At 43.0% G+C, this 17,317-nt stretch overlaps 1 protein-coding gene and 1 long non-coding RNA gene across 2 annotated transcripts in view; one reads left to right on the top strand and one right to left on the bottom strand.

Moving 5' to 3' along the window:
- Positions 1-17,317, top strand: part of KMT2D (lysine methyltransferase 2D) — a 125,820-nt gene that overhangs the window by 94,004 nt on the left and 14,499 nt on the right. Inside the window, exons 41-49 of the mRNA XM_083353039.1 lie at positions 913-1,056; positions 4,231-4,395; positions 8,812-8,968; positions 10,446-10,527; positions 11,041-11,216; positions 12,957-13,084; positions 13,733-13,859; positions 13,962-14,086; positions 15,188-16,331. Of these exons, the coding sequence (XP_083209165.1) occupies positions 913-1,056; positions 4,231-4,395; positions 8,812-8,968; positions 10,446-10,527; positions 11,041-11,216; positions 12,957-13,084; positions 13,733-13,859; positions 13,962-14,086; positions 15,188-16,331 (2,248 nt within the window). The remainder of the gene's footprint in view (positions 1-912; positions 1,057-4,230; positions 4,396-8,811; positions 8,969-10,445; positions 10,528-11,040; positions 11,217-12,956; positions 13,085-13,732; positions 13,860-13,961; positions 14,087-15,187; positions 16,332-17,317) is intronic.
- Positions 4,359-7,133, bottom strand: LOC310634577. Its single transcript, XR_014491265.1, has 3 exons — positions 7,006-7,133; positions 5,839-5,915; positions 4,359-4,435 (listed from the first exon to the last, which is right to left on the bottom strand). It is a non-coding gene; the product is annotated as an uncharacterized lncRNA (long non-coding RNA).

Genomic DNA, 17,317 nt, shown 5'->3' with positions numbered 1-17,317 from the left:
TTTCTGCAAATTCTAGGTACTCTCATGAGGCTGCAAGATGGCCTCCTTCGGTCTTTTTGACTGGCTTCAAATGTTTGCGGTGCTTTTCCAAAAGGCATCTGGACTCTCTTGGGGTTTTTTTTCCTTGAAAATGTTTCGGTTCTCAAGCTTCTTGGATGAGAAGCAAAATGTTTTCAAAGAAAAAAACAAAACCAAGAAAGTCCAGTTGCCTTTTGGGGAAGCACCTTTGGAACGACATTGCCTTTCGTTCTGGTTTTGAAATAACTTATTTCTGCCCTTTATAATGCTAGTTCATTTCTGCCCTTCTTTCTCCTGCTGCAACCATTGAGACGAAGAGTCTTAAAAAATAGGGACGTGCTTCCTTTCCCCATTATTTTAAAAAAAGGATCTTCCTTGACTGTGGTTGAATATGTAGATTGCCTAGTTCAGGGGTAGGCAACCTTGGCTCTTTTATGACTCGTGGACTTCAACTCCCAGAATTCTTGAGCCAGCCTGGCTCAGCTTGGAAACCTCTCCCTTTCCCCTCAGCATGGCTGGCTCAGGAATTCTGGGAGTTGAAGTCCACAAGTCATAAAAGAGCCAAGGTTGCCTACCCCTGGCCTAGTTAGTAAATCAGCAAACTGAGATGAGAGGTTTGGCATAGCCACCGGCAGGGTTCTGCCACTGGACGCATAAGGAAGCAACGTTTAAAACGGCCCCTCTTCATCTACAGTGTAAAATGGGGCTGCCTATAAGTCTGTCCCTCCTGCTTGGGCTTTTTGGTACTTTTGCTTGTGACTCACTTAGCCCATCTGGCGCAGGGATGGTTGGGTGGGTGAGCTTTGATAGCTCCATAGAATGACTCCCTTCTGGGAACTGGAGCACATTTGCTGAGGAGAGAAAGGGACTACTGCCTGCCTCTCTCCTCACCAGGATGCCCTTGTAGCAAAGAAAATCCCCCCACCGAAGCCAAAACGATCCCAGAAAGCTGGGGAGCGACTTGTCAATTCCCGCAAGAAATTGCGCAAGGAAGATGGCGTGAAGTCCAACGAAGCCCTCATGAAACAACTGAAACAGGTACAGCTATTTTGGGTTTGCTTGGCTGACAGGCTGAGTCGAAATCAAGTGTGTTAGTGTGTTCCGTGAAAAAAGACCACAACAGTCTTAACCAGATACATAGGGCTTTTATTTTTCTGACCGTGGTCACGCGGTTTTTTTTTCCCCTGCAAGAATTTGTGTCATTAATATTTGAGTACATTGAATATGCAATATTGAACATTGGATATCCCACTCTTATTAATCCTGGGAAGAAATTAATTTAGGAATGGTATTCTCTCCCCCCCTTTCTTTCTATTCCACTGCACGGAGTAGAGCTATCCTAAACTCATGTACACCTCCAATTTTTCCTCATGTTTTAAATCCATTTTATGAATCTAGTGAAACATGTCAATTATTTTCTGTCTTTTCACTTAGGGTTGATTTTTGGTTAGTCAGAAAACAAAAATAAGTGGACCCATGCAGTTGAATTCATTTTACAAATCGTGCTTGTTTTTCATTAAAAACTCATAAATTACATCTCCAAAATGTCTGAAGCTATTTTCCCTCATTAATTTACCTTTAATAAATAAGAAAACAAAGTGGCCTAATACATTTTGTGCTAGAGTAGAATGCCTGCAGCTTCTTTCAGCACAGTGAGGGCTGTACACACTTTCCTCTCATGGTTTTAAGCCCTGAAAATTTAAATCTGATTTTAGGAATGATCTCCTACTTTTTGAAATTCAACTCCTGAGTGTGAGATGTTGATGCTGATACATTACCGTTTCATTCAAAGACATTTAATTGAAACAAAACATTTAGCAATTCTCATCTGTTACCACAGAGGCAGGTTTAATCTGTATCTCTACTTTATTATAATACAAGTATATACTTTAGTCATCATGAAAGATGAGGGACTAATTCAGAAAAAGGTTGACTCAGCCTTCCATCCTTCCGAGGTAGGTAAAATGAGGACCCAGATTGTTGGGGGCAATAAGCTGACTTTGTAACAATGCCGCTTGGGGGCCCAAAAGCCCTAATAAGCAGGCATATACATAGAATGAAGGCTATTGCTAAGCACATTTGATTTGTGCTTAAATTGTAAGCCGCCCTGAGTCTTCGGAGAAGGACGGGATATAAATGGGATTTTTTTTTTTTTAAAAAAAGAGGAAAACAATTTTTTTTGAAAGACTTGTGAGGTATTTACTACACCAAACTAATAAAGAGTCTTATGTTTTCTTTCAGCTAGCAAAATTGCTTGTATTCAGATTATTATTTTTTCCTTACCGTAACTGATTGCTGCAAAGAAGTAATTGCAGTATCTCTCCAACCCAAGTGGCTTCCTTATACAGGTAGACCTTGCTTAACAACTGCCCTTTTAGTGACCATTCAAAGTTATGACAGTGCTGCAAAAGTAACTTCACAGTCAGCCCTTGCATTTATGAGCCTTGCAAGATTCCTGCAGTTGCATGATTGCTGTTTGCTTGCTTTGTAACTAGCTTCCAACAGGCAAAGTCAGTGTAGAAGCCAGCAGTAAAATTGTAAGTCATGGTCAGGTGATGTCTTGCTTACTAACCCGTGGTGACTTAATAACCTAATGAGAAATGACTTAAGTCCACCACAGTCACATGATACTTGCTTAGCAACTGCATCACTTAGTGACAGAGTTGTGGGCCCCAGTTGTGATTTGCTAAGCAAGGGCTACCTTAGATGGGAACTTTTCTTAAAGAATACTTAGTGTTCAGATGCATTCTGGTTAAAATATGGTGATTTAATTTTTTTAAAGCAAACAGTTACATGCTTCAACAATATTATAATTATATTACAGTGTATACAATGAATTTACAAATACTCATTTTAACTACTCATTAAAATCATCACGGTATTATTGAATGGATAGCATGTATATAAGACATATGAAAAAGAAAAGGGCATTTATAAGATGAGAAATGAAACAGGAAATTGAAGCTTATGTTATTTCCATTTGTTATTCATTTCTCCCCAGATTTTTTTTGAGGAATTATAAAGTACTAAACATAAATTGCTTTTTGTTAGAGCAGGCTGTGCACAAATACGCATAAGCAAAGAAATTGAAAATCGGTAGAGTTTCAGGGGCAGATTATTTTCTTACAGAATAAGATAAGGCAGAAATAGATAAATGGCTTCTTAAATGTGAAAACTTTTGCCACACAAAGAGTTTGAATGTTCCAGTTTGTTTTAATGAAACCTACATTACTGTAAATTCTAAAATCAGAAAAAAAATCCATAAATGTTGGGCTAATTGCAGAATCAAATTGGTATATGGATTCTTTCTAATTAATGAATTCCAAAAGTAACAGTTTTCCTGTTCAGCCAGGATTTTATTTGTCATAGACAAGGAGTTGATAATTCCGCGCATCAAATTTATAGCTCTTTTGACTGAAAATAAATCAATACACATTTTTCATTCCTTCAAAAAAATATATTTTCATACAGATTTCTAAGTGCGGCCCATAATTTTATATTATTTTTGAAAGATGAAAAGAAATAGTGTTATGTCTTCTCAACCTTATTTGTAGAAGAATGTTCTGCAACAGGGCGCTGTCCTTTTCTGTTTTGTGCAGATGCATACTAGGAAGTTGTTTTGTTCCTGGATGCCCTATTGGTGCTCATTCATAACCTTGAATGTTACATATCTCAGTAAAATAGATTTGGTATCCTTTTCTGAGTGTAATATTAGAAGTTCAGAAGCAGCACAAACAAGTCATAATTCAGCTGCGTCAACACACACTGCCTTAGAAAAGACCTGAGCTGGTTGTGTTAATCCAGGGGTCTTCAAACTTGGCCCTTTTATAACTTGTGGACTTTGACTCCCAAAATTCCTCAGCCAGGCAAGCTGGCTGAGGAATTCTGGGAGTTGAAGTCCACAAGTCAAAAAAGGGCCAAGTTTGAAGACCCCTGGATTAATCTAATGTAGCTTCTTGTTGTCTTCAGCAAAATCTCACCAGATCTGGATGCTATAGAGAGAGAAATATATTTTCAAAAATCTTGCAGGAACTACTTTTTTCCTGTTAAAGTCATGGGAGAATAGCCCTAGATAGGAGTCCATTCAACCTTCAGGGCCTGTGAACTCATATTGTTCTTTTTCATTTAAATCAGAGAATTCCTTTAATATGGTCTGCAGGATGTATCGGCATATGAAGAAGCCTTGGTTTGATTCAGTTATTTCCTCCTCAGGAACTCTCTTTGCTGCCTCTGATGGAACCAGTAATCACCGCCAATTTCAACCTCTTCCCTCCCTTTGGAAGCAGTCCAATCAATGGCAAGAGCCAGTTGAAAGGCACGTTTGGCAATGCAGCCTTGGACAGCATTCCAGATTACTACTCCCAGCTGCTCACCAAAGTAAGGCCAGCTGAGTGGCATCTTCTTCTTTTTTAGCTAACTGAATATAGAAAAAGAGGGGGGGGAAAAAGAAAACATAATTATAATAAAAAGAGGGAATTAGCTGAGAAAAAGGGAAAATTGGCACAAAACGTTCTACAGATGGTATACCACTCAACCAACAATTGCTAAGATGGATAAATCCTGTAACAAGAACTGTTGGAAATGCTACCACAAAGAAGGAAAGTTTTTAGGATCTAGCACAACTTGCCACAGCCAGCTCGCCACTGCCAACTTGCTTCTGCCAACTTGCCACTGTTAAGTCGCCACAGGACACCTGCACATGGCCAGTTGGCCACGGGGACAACTCGCTGCGGGTGGCCAGAGGGAAAGTGAGGCAGGTGAGCCAGCAGGTGGGCAGAGTGTAGAGGGTGCGATGAAAGGATGGACCGCGTGGCAGAGCTGGGTGAGCAAGTGAATGGATGGGCAGATGACACTACCTTTGTGGAAGATGCCAGGGGGAGGCAGCGGTTGCGGTGGGGAGGTGGGGGCATTGCTCAGAACATGTCTTCTCAGCAGTTCAATTTCTTGCCATTATAGAAGTCAGAAACAAAGCATCCAGTGGCATCTTACAGGCTAATTTATTGTGGCACAATGTTTGAGGGTTCCTCTTTCCCAGAACGTTTGTTTCACAATCGACTCTCATCCCTGGTGGCCCCTGTGCCCCCGGCTGCCACCACCTCTCTGCCACCTGCTCCAACCACGCTCTGCCCACCCACCCACCCACTCGCCCACTTCTCCCTCTGGCCGCCCACCCAATATATCATCTTGCCGTGCCCTGCGCACTCTGCCCACCTGCTCGCTTGCCCTCCATGTGCTCTACCTGCTCAGCCACCCTCGGTGAATTATCCCCACAGCGAGTTAGCTGTACAAAGGTGTCCCGCAGCGAGTTGACAGTGGCAAGCTGTGGTGAGCTGGTGCTTTCTGAAGTGTTTACATCTATAGAGCCTTGGTGTAGCAGTGGGCTAATGCCTTCTTAAGTAACACCAGCTGCCTGCAATTAGTGCAGGTTTGCGTCCCACCAGGCTCAAGGTTGACTCAGCCTTCCATCCTTCTGAGGTAGGTAAAATGAGGACCCAGATTGTTGGGGGCAATTAAGCTGACTTTGTAATAATGCCGCTTGGGGGGGTTGTGTGAAAGCCCTAATAAGCAGGCATATACATAGAATGAAGGCTACTGCTAAGCTTGTAAGCCGCCCTGAGTCTTCGGAGAAGGGCGGGATATAAATGGAATTAAAATAATACACACACACACACACACACACACACACACACACACACACACGGTGGTACTGGAAAGAAGTACCCCCAAACAATCTGAAAATAAAATTTAAATTAAAACTACAAATATTTTATTAGGTTTGATCTCAGAGAATATAAATGACATGTGTCATAATTAAAATACCTGCTGACAGCAACAGCAAGAATCAATCTGGTGCAACATTGGAAAAGAAACCTTGCCGTCAAGATAGGATTGGGAGACTAAAATTGAAGAGTATGTAGCAGCGGAGGAAAAAACAAAATGACAGAAATAAACTAAGCAGAAGTGGATCTCACACAGTGTGGCAAGCTTCTTGGTATATGTTTTTTAAAGAAAAGGAACTTTTTAAATAATAATAGTAGCAACAAAATGATCTAAACAGAAATCAGTAATAATGTCCAGAGTAAAATAAATAAATATTGAAGTAGTAATTAGTAGCATTTGCCATGTGCTGGAGCTGATGGCTCAGTAATTTTTTAAATGAATGAATTAAGTTTATAGACAGTTAACAAAACAATCTTTAATCTTAAAATGATTTTTTTAAAAAAAATAAAAGTGCAAACTAAAATTGGAAACTAGTTCTGCTTAATAATTATAAACTTTCAGTAAGTGTTTGATCTGTTCTATAATCCAAGATTCTTCCTGTTTGTCAATAAAGGAAAATTAGATATAAACATCCTCATTATATTTTACTAATATAACAATATCAATTCATAAATCAATATCCTTTTTTCATGTTCTTATTAAGGTTTAATTTCCCATCAGTATTTGAAGTATCTTTGATAGTTACAATTTTCTCATTGTTAATTACATTTAGCTAACAATTTTTATTCATGCCAGCGATCCTCTTATTTTCATGTTTCCCATATCAAAAAAGAAAGAAAGAAAAAAATGCTATTTTAATTTTAACTCATATCTTTCATTCTAAAAGTCTAATTATATATAAGGGTCATCTGTTCTTTTAATCATATTCGAACAAATATTTAAACATGCAATGCCCCCTCTTAATAGGTCAAATCTTCTGTTTTTTAAATCTTAACTCTCACTTTCTTTCTTTGCCAAGTAGCTTTCCAAGCCAAGGCAATTAAATCACCCAGGAATTTTCTTTCTATTTTTGTAAAAGTTGCTCGGCATGAGGAAGACAATTTAGGTAGGGTATTTTTGGTGGGGAATTCTGCAACTCCCACTTTCCTTCTCCCCCAACTTCTCTCTTCATTTTTTTTTGTCTCCAAAGTTGTAATATTTCCCCTGACAGCTCTACATTCCATTTTTTAAAGTCGTCTTCCTTATTATCAGGTATATTTTTCAAACCTAAGGGGTAAAGCATCTTTTCCATTTTCGTTGTTATGGCTAAGTCTTGCAGTATTTTATATGTATATGGTAGTTTATATTTCCCTTCTTTTATCTCTTCCATCTCTAGGTCCATTTCCTCTGCTTCGTCTTCTGATTTCTGGTTTATTTGTTCATTTCTTTGTTGTCGTTGTCTGGGAATTTTCTAGGTGCAGATTTAGATTGGAGATTTGCTCATTTATATTATCTAAATTGTATTTAGTCTCACTATGGTTTCTTTTTATATCCTCTTTGTGTGGGACAATTGTTTGGTGAATTAGTTGTAGCATAGGGTATATTTCCTTCTGAAAGGTGTTTGTTTTTTCCTGAGGCATCATTCCTGGAGATCCTCTGGGATCACCAATCTTAATACGAGTAGAACCAGTCCTAAAAGCAATATTTTATAGTAATCTTTTGTCTCAAGTGTGCAAGAACTGTCGGTCAGGCAAGGTTGTAATCCACAATGTTCAAAGTGCTCAAAATGTTCAACCACCCTGAACACAGCTCAGAAGTCTCTCTCCCAGTCAGACGTACTCAAAAGTCAAATTTTTCTTTCTCTCCCAGTAGTTCTTGAGATTAAAAGTTCAAGCTCAGTAAGTAAGTATAGTCCAAGAAGGTCAGGGTGATAAGTATGCCAAAATATTCTCCTATATTGCCAGCTGTTCTCCATTGAGCTAGGAGTCGCCAAGCAGCCAGGAAGCTAGTTGTAGTGCTATACTCAAATCCACCACTAGGTGACATTCAGAATCCGTTTTTGCACTCTTTAAGACAAAGGATTAATTTCTTACATTTCACCTGGATGTTTTGTTTTTTTTCTTCAAAGAGAAAATCTTAACAATTTTCTCAGTTCTCAAATTTATCAAAGTTGTAGCTTTATATTACTTCCACTTCAATATTATGTATTTCTGTCCCGCATAAAAAAATAAAACACCGCTTCCGTTTGTTCACGTTCGGAGATTTTAGCTTCTTGGGAGCCTTTCCTAGGAAATTCAGTTGTAAAATAGTAAAGAAAGGATCAGTGTTCTCACCCAGTTCCAAACAGGCTGTTTACAATGTGACAACTGAGGCTTTTCCTTCTTCAGTTGTCAGCAGCTAATGGCTGGCCATTGGAATGGAGCCAGCCTTTCCCCTGCCGGGTTGGAAGGCTTTCCTCGGATCCAGCGGAAAGACCACCATCTCTCCATGATTGACAAGGCACCCCTCCTTCATCACCTCTTTGGGGTGACTTTAGGCTCTTTTAGGGCCCCCGGCAGGGTGAAACTTGGCGCTGAAGGCAGAGCAAAACTGGAAGTTGGCTATAGTTTAGTTTTTCCCTAAACTTCTAACGTGATCTTGGGAAGGTCAAAGAAAAGAGAGGAATACCGTATCACTTTTGTTCTGCTATGCTTAAGTAAATCAGTGCAGAGAAGGGTTGCGTGCGTTTCCATTCAGGGGCAAATGTAACACAATGCTGCTCAATAACCATTTAATAGAAAAAGGTGTTTTTTCTTTTCTTTTCAAGGCAGGGCATAGAGTGGCAGACCGGGCCTCCAGAGAACCGTTGTCAGCAAAGATCACTCTCTTAACAGTTCAACCGTCTTTTAAAATGTGTTCATTGCTTTGCATGACTTACATGCTTCTCCATCACAATTTTGGGGCAGCTCAAACCGTAAAAGAAAGAATGTAAATGCAGCAGGTGACGGAGCTGTCTGTCAGATCTGTGTGCAGCTTTGGAAATTAAGAGCGTGGGGGGGGGGAGAAACAGGTGGTGGATTGTGGTGGGTGTTGATTCCTATGTTCTCTGTCTAGAACAACTTGAGCAACCCTCCAACACCACCTTCCTCACTGCCCCCCACACCCCCACCCTCTGTGCAGCAGAAGCTGGTGAATGGCGTCCTGTCTTCTGAGGAGCTGACCGGGCAGTCCAAAGAGCCAGAGCTACCCCATGAGCTTGAAGGACAGAAGGGTAAGAGCTATTGTATGCTGTAGCATAGTGGATATTCAACATGTGTTGTGTTCTGTATCTGGTGGGATAACACCAGGAGCTTCTGATTTTAGTGTTTGTAGTGCAGGACGCGGTGGCTCAGTGGGTTAGGACGCTTGAGCTTGTCGATCAGATGGTTGGCAGTTTGGCGGGTCAAATCCCGAGTGCAGAGTGAGCGCCTGTTACTCGTCCCAGCTTCTGCCAACCTAGCAGTTCGAAAGCACGTAAAAAATACATGTAGAAAAATAGGGACCACTATGGTGGGAAGGTAACAGCGTTCCGTGTGCCTTTGGCATCTAGTCATGCCGGCCACATGACCACGGAGACGTCCTCGGACAAGCGCTGGCTCTTCGGCTTTGAAACGGAGATGAGCACCGGCCCCTAGAGTCGGCAACGACTAGCACGCATGTGCGGGGGAACCTTTACCTTTAGTGGAGGAGGAGAAGAGGGAATTAAAAAATTGGTTCAGTAGAAGGTGCTGTGATTCCAAAAGGTTTATCTTAGCAGTGAAATGCATTATAAGCAATACAGGTAAACCCTCAACTTACTACCACAATTGAGCCCAAACTTTTCATTGCTGAGCAAGTCATTTGTTAAGCGAGTCTTGCCCCATTTTACGAGTTTTCTTGCCACGGTTGTTAAGTGGATCATTGCAGTGGTTAAGTTAGTAACACAGTTATGAAGTGAATCTGATTTACTCCATTGATTTTAGCCATCAAAAGGTTGCAAAAAATGACCACATGGTCCTGGGACACTGCAGCTGTCATAAATACATGCCAGTTGCCAAGCATTTGAATTTTGATCACCTGACCATGGGGATGCTGCAACGGACGTAAATATGAGAACCGATCATAAGTCACTTTTTTCAGTGCCCTTTTAACTTCAAATGGTCACTAAATGAATGTCGAGGATTACCTATAGAGCAAACATTTAAGGCAAAGTTGCAGTTAGGGAGAAGGCAAAGGGGAAGAGCTTTGAGGAGGTCTCTGGAAATGATTTTGTACGGGTTGAGCCCTGAGAAAAGTTACAAATATAGAGTATTTATAAATTGCTGTTTTCAATTTTTTTATACACAGTTTATTCCCATCTTCTGAGGATCCTTCACTTATTTTTTATTTATATTTTATAGGAAATTTAAAAAGGGAATTTAAAAAATGATAAAGGGTGGCCAAGAGGAAAATAGAAAACGACTGCAAATTTCTGAAACATAAATGGTGGTTTATCTTTTCTTGTTTATAGAATGGCATTTTGCCAGGTACTACTGTATCGCTGAAAAGGCCTATTCCTTGCTTGCCATTGACCTCTTCTTTGCCAAGAATTGGGGAAATATATAGAAAAAAAGCCTCCGGGTGTATATTAGTGCAGATTCAGGCTGTGGATTCTCATGCTGTAGGCGTGGTTAATGGCAATCTTGCAGCATCTGATATTTGATCTTTTCTTTCTTATTCCATGTGTGCAGATGCTCCCCCTGTGGAAGTGAAAAGCTTAGATCTACTTGCAGCTCTGCCTACCCCGCCACACAATCAGACTGAGGACGTCAGGTGAGAATAGAAGTCTGATTGAACACAAACACAAAAGACAGACTGGAAACGAAAAGCTGTTTAGTTGTGTGCCATCCAAAATGTTCCCCAACCCGGTTTCCTTCAGATTGTGCTGATCATTAATTCACACCATCCCCAACTAGTGTAACAAAGTCGATACATCGGGGCAGAGAGGGGGAGGAGGTATGAAATCAGGAGATATTGCTTAGTTTATAGGAAGCAAATGAGACCTGGTACATAATCTTTTGAACTTTGGAAAATATAAAGCTTCTTTTGGGGAGCGTTAGCCTTTTTTTGTCTGGGCGTAGTTGGGAGTCCCTTGCTGATTTACTGGATTTCATCAATTCCCTATCAGTAGGTCCAGTTCTACATCCTGCCAACCTCTAACTCTGGAACTGGCAAGATGAGTTGGTATCCACCAGCACCCCCATAATGCCCTAAATAACTTTCACAAAAATCGGGCAGGAGCAGAAGCGTCCTAAATTGCATAACCGTTCTCCAATATCTCTGCAGGATGGAGAGCGATGAGGACAGTGACTGCCCTGACACCATCGTCCCAGCCTCGTCTCCAGAGAGCGTCTTGGGAGAAGAGATACCACGCTTCCCATTGCTGGTTGGAGCCAAGTCTGAAGTGGAGGAGTGCCCCATGTCCCCTGTCATCCCCATAATTCCAAAGGCCAGCATCCCAGGTTGGTCAAAAGTGATGACTTGTATGGAAGATAACCCATGAGCTAGAACAACGGTTCTTGACCTGTGGTCTGTGAACTCCTGGGGGGGGGGCTGCGATGTTACAGGAGGTCTGGGAGGACGTGAAGAAATGCTATGATTTAAATCTTAAGTTAAATCTTGAGGGGAGGGGATCCACGGCCACAAGAAAAGCCTGAGAACCGCTGAGCTAGAATAATCTTTAATCCTTGTTGCATCTGCATTTCCCAGACGAGAAGTACACTGTAATCCAAACTGTTTTAATCTGGAAAGATTCTACATGTTATATACCTGAGCAATGATAACAGCATATCAATGTCGATAATGACCACAATAAACTGTTGCATTGTACACATTATAAAGGTAACAATAAGAATTCCAGTTTGGCATTAGACATAAACTCTCAAGACATCTCAAGATAGCCATGTCTTCACTAGGTTATGAATGGGTGTGGGAGATGACAAGGTATTCTAGAACAGGGGTCCCCAACCCCCAGGCCACAGACTGGTACTGGCTCATGGCCCATTGGGAATTGGGCCACGTAAGTGGCAAGCGAGTGTGAAAAGCTTCATTTGTGCGTGCGCAGGAGCTATGTTGCATGCAGAAACCATCCCCTATCCACCACTTGCCACTGCTGCCGGTCCATGGAGCCAGAAAGGCTGGGGACCGCTGTTCTAGAGGAGAGGCACTTCTGTGACCCCACAATGTCCCATTATAGATGGAGAACTTCAGCAGACATTCTATAGTTGCTCAGATGGACGGGCAGAACCTAGCTTGAAAAAAACAGTACATTAGACAGCCAGGCCCTTGAGAGGGTAAGGAATAATCAACGTTTCGAATTGCACTCGGAAACAGACTAGCAATCAGTGCAGCTCCTGTAGCAGTAAGTAGTGTTAAATGATAGCAATGCGACAACTCTGTAGGCATCCAGAGCATTGCATCATATATACTAGTACTTGAAGTTTCTGGGTTGTCTTTACACTGTCCTGTGTAAAGTGAAATACATTAAATGAATGAGGTCAGTTAATGAGGTCTCCTAGACGGTGAGTTCCCCTAGCTCCTTGGTGGCGAACCTATGGCACGGGTGCCACAGGTGGCACGCAGAGCCCTCCCTGTGGGCACACGCGCTGTTGCCCAAGTCCTAGGCCTTCAGCTGGGTTTTATAAAACCTTTTTGCTTTAGGCCCCCGCCATGTGCAAAAAAAAAAAAAGGTTCAGTCAATCAATTTCAACTTCTCTTGGGGAAAAAAAAAGATCTCGTAAAGTTGGATTTGATTGATGGAAATTTTTAGTCCCACCCAGTCTGCCGTTACCACTGCAGCCACACCCACCCAATTAGCCACACACACACCAATTGGCCACACCCACCCAGCACCCGGCGATACATAAGTGGGTTTTGGGTTGCAGTTTGGGCACTCGGTCTCTAGAAGGTTCGCCATCACTGCCCTAGCTTATTGCTATCATTATCCTCCACTTCATCTCTGACCTTCTGCTCTGATTAATTTTTAATCTCCCAGACTGACACCGGGAGCCGCCACACCTTCAGGAAAACGCTGGCATTGGCATTGGTTGATCTATGACTTAATTCAGGTTACACGATTTTGGGTTGAGTGCTGAATTACCCAACCTTAGATAAGCGATTTGAATTACTGGAATAAGAGTTTGAGCAGCGGCTTCTGACAGATTTCCTCCCCCCACCCACCCCTTTTGCTTTCCTTCCTTCAGCTTTCCCAGATTCCAAACCCTATGGGACTGTAGAGCCAGTGGGAAAGGAGACACCCGGCACTTCCTGGGACAGAGCCAAAGGGAGTGAGGTTTCTGTCATGCTCACGGTGTCTGCAGCTGCTGCCAAGGTATGGAGCGAGGACCAAAATTTGTCTTCAGCCTTAGGAATTATAGACCAAGATCAGGGGTAGGCAACCTTGGCTCTTTTAAGACTCGTGGACTTCAACTCCCAGAATTCCTGAGCCAGCTGGCTCAGGAATTCTGGGAGTTGAAGTCCACGAGTCTTAAAAGAGCCAAGGTTGCCTACCCCTGACTGAAGATATTTGAAGGCTGTGAGTTGGCAATACAGTTGCTGTGTAGATATTTTAGGCGTGATAATGTCCTCATGATGTGACTTATCTGCCTTGCTTGTCTCAGGGGCCCTCTCAGCTGGGGCAGTACTATCAATTTCCCACATCTGGTAGAAATGTGAGGAGTCTCTAGTTTTGTTTTGTGCTATAGCCCCTTTTTTGCTGAATGCTGCCCATTCACTTATTGTGACAGCTTTTGCTGCTTTTCTGGTCTCATTACTAAACAGCTGTCAAGCACTTGGCAGATGTTCAGATTGATGGGTCCCCGCATCAACAAGGTACTAACGTTCTGATGTCACACGACCTGCGCAATGGATACTTGAAACCAATTTTTTTTTGGTGATTAAGCTACACTGAAGGGTTTGGGGGGTTCCATTTCTTAATCTGCTCAAATATTTTCCTGACCACTCCCGTCGTCTTCTCCAGAACCTGAACGGTGTCATGGTGGCAGTGGCAGAGCTTTTGAGCATGAAGATTCCCAATTCTTACGAAGTGTTCTTTCCGGAGCGAAATGTAACCAGTGAACCCAGGAAAAGTGAAACTGATGCACAAAGTGAGTATCCTAGTCAAGATAGCCTCTTGGTAGTATGTCTTTTTTTAATTTTTCCAGTCTTGTCTTTTATTGGTGCCTGTTCCTCTGTCCCAACCTTCTTAGGCAAAGAGAAGCCAGTAGTTTCAAAGGGTCCTGAAGGTGGACCAGAGTGGCTGAAACAGTTTGACGCCATGTTGCCTGGCTACAGTCTCAAGAATGAACTGGACATCTTAACGTTGCTCAAACAGGTAAAGGAGGAGCCGGGAGCTATTTCCCCCACCCACCCCCAAAAATAAAAAAAATAAAAATCTCCTTTGTTACTGAGCAGTTTTTAACTAGTTGCGGTAAGCTTATTTGAAAGAAAATTGTTCAAGCTTTTTAGCGTAATTCTTCCTTTTTCATGTAAGAATAGATAACAGTTTATCACCACAGCCTCATATTTTGATGTGTATTTTGTTCAAATTAGAAAAAAAAAGATCTTGAAAGAAGATAATGATACTTTACAATAGGGCCACATCTCTCCCTCCACCCCCCCCATTTCGCTTTTTTGCACAAGGACCCTATTGAGAAAAGATGTTGATTACCTCAAGTAGCGCTTGTCGTCTTCCACAGACTTTGTTGCTTTCAGGGTGGAACTCCTCTTTCTTGTCTGAGGACACCCATGCTCTCCTTTCACGACATTCAGTCACTTCCCCTAGCCCAGGGGTAGGCAACCTCAGCTCGTTTATGACTCATGGACTTCAACTCCCAGAATTCCTGAGCCAGTAAAGCTGACTCAGGAATTCTGGGAGTTGAAGTCCATGAGTCATAAAAGAGCCGAGGTTGCCTACCCCTGCCCTAGCCAGACCTCTCTCTTAACCAAACTCTGAAGAAAAAAAAGAACCATCAAATTTCTGATAACCAACTGGCTTTGGTGTGATGGAATAGTGCTCATATTAAAACCGTATGCTGTCCTGGTAGGATGTCTCCTATCAAAGAAATTGGCTGGTGGCCTTAGTTGCCTCTGCTTCTTTTTCAAAGAAATTTGTGGTTGAATCTCCAGCTAGAGTGGGAAAGGAAAAGTGAAAAAAACAACTTATCAAGGATGGAGTCCTTGCAGGATAAGGAAGCCAGAGAAGCCAGATTCCAACACACACACACACACACACACACACACACACACACACACCCTCCGAATTCTGAAGCCTTTATTTGATGGTTCCCAAGAGACCGTAGTCAGTCTGATGAAATTCTTGTAAATAGTCAAGCAGCAATAAAGGAGCAGCTCTGATCAGCTCCTAAGAGTTGTTCTGGTTCTTAGTACCTGACAAGTTGTTTTTTTTTTCTTTTTTCCCCCCTTTCTTCTTTAGGAGACTTCAGTTCCAGAAAAAGCTGCTCAACACTGCTACATCAACAATGTTGCCAATCTGGATGTCCGGCAACTCTTGACGCTTCCTGAAGAACCGTCTCCTCCTCTGTCCCCTTTTGCACCCTCTCCACCGAGCCCCCCCAAGATTCCTGAGCCACCCCCTGAGCCCGAAGCACCTCCCCCGGCTGTGACCTCCCCTCCACCCGCATCTCCTAAAGAAGAAGCTCCTCAGTCTCCTCCTAAAGCCAAGCCTCGCTCCAGGCCCCTGGAGGATAACGAGGAGAGCAAGCCAAGGCTCAAAAAATGGAAAGGGGTGCGTTGGAAACGATTACGTTTCCTCATCACCATTCAGAAGGGTGGTACCAAGCGTGACGGGGAGAGGGAGATTGCGGAGTTCATTGAGCGCTTGGCCACTACTCTTCGGCCGGAGAAAGTGCCACGCGATTTACGGAAGTGCTGCTTTTGCCACGAGGAAGGAGACGGAGCCACAGACGGTCCAGCCCGCCTCCTTAATCTTGATCTGGACTTATGGGTGCACCTCAACTGTGCCCTCTGGTCCACGGAGGTTTACGAGACTCAGGGCGGGGCCCTAATTAACGTGGAAGTAGCACTGCACCGGGGCCTGCTCACCAAATGCTCACTTTGCCAGAAGACGGGTGCCACTAATAGCTGCAACCGTATCCGCTGCCCCAACGTCTATCACTTTGCTTGCGCTATCCGTGCCAAGTGCATGTTCTTTAAGGACAAGACGATGCTGTGCCCACTGCACAAGCTCAAGGGCCCCTGCGACCAGGAGCTCAGCACCTTCACTGTCTTCCGACGGGTGTACATCGAAAGGGACGAGGTCAAGCAGATTGCCAGCATCATCCAGCGCGGGGAGCGCCTCCACATGTTCCGAGTGGGTGGCCTGGTCTTCCATGCCATAGGGCAGCTCTTGCCCCACCAAATGGCAGACTTTCACAGTGCCACAGCACTCTACCCTGTGGGCTATGAGGCCACCCGCATCTACTGGAGTTTGCGGACCAACAACCGGCGTTGCTGCTACCGATGTACCATTTGTGAGAACAACGGCCGGCCAGAGTTTGTGGTTCAAGTGATAGAACATGGTTTGGAGGATTTGGTCTTCACAGATTCCTCGCCACAGGGTAGAGATCAGCTTGGGCTCTTGCTTTTCATGAGTTTGCTGGTTGTGAGCTTTCGAGCAAGACCAGAATTCTTCCTCTTTTAAGATCCCGAATGTCTAAAATTGTGCGAGGTTGACTTGAGAAAATCCACTTCCTCTGCCCAGAATTAGTGGTTTAAAAAGCACAGCAGCTGTAGGCGTATGTTAAGAGGGGTCTATTTTCTGATGCATTGAGCTTATTTTAAGGTTTGAAAGTAGGAGGAAGACTCTTGGGCCCCGCAAAACTCAACTGGGATGTCCAAAGATGTCCTCTTGGGTACATGTAAAATTAATAACACTTTAAAATAGCTGCTTCAATGTAAATCTTGCTTTTCAGACAGCCAGTCTTTAAAGTGGCTAAAGGTGTGTGTGGGGGGGCTGTTTTCATGTTTTCGATCTAAAAAGACTATATGGAGGAGAAGGAAGATTATTTTCAAGATCAGGAAGATGAGGGAGTAATACATTGGCATATAGAGGCAGTTCAGGCTAGCCCAGAGGTAGGCAACCTTGGCTCTTTTATGACTCGTGGACTTCAACTCCCAGAATTCCTGAGCAAGCCATGCTGAGGGGAAGGGAGAGGTTTCCATCCTGAGCCATGCTGGCTCAGGTATTCTGGGAGTTGAAGTCCAGGAGTCATAAAAGAGCCCAAGTTGCCTACCCCTGGGCTAGACTAACTATTTCTTTGTGAAGTTCCTATGGAAGTAACAATCTGTCACCATTCCTGAAGGAACTTTGGTGGTGGGGAGGCTGAGCGTTTACCGGGGCTGACACAATATAGGCAGTCCTCAACTTGCGAGCACAGTTGAGTCCAAAGTTTCTGTTGCTAAGCAAACCAGTTGTTCAGTGAATTCCCCCCTTATTTTACTTCCTTTTCTTGCTGCAGTTGTTAAGTGAATCACTGCAGTTGTTTAAGTCAGTAACACAATTTAATAATTGAATCTGGCTTCCTCAATGACTTGTGCTTGTCAG

The sequence above is a fragment of the Vipera ursinii genome, assembly GCF_947247035.1.
Source record: "Vipera ursinii genome assembly, chromosome: 2".
NCBI lineage: Eukaryota > Metazoa > Chordata > Lepidosauria > Squamata > Viperidae > Vipera > Vipera ursinii.
Note: the sequence above shows the minus strand (reverse complement) of the source record. Positions and strands in the feature narration are given on the sequence as shown.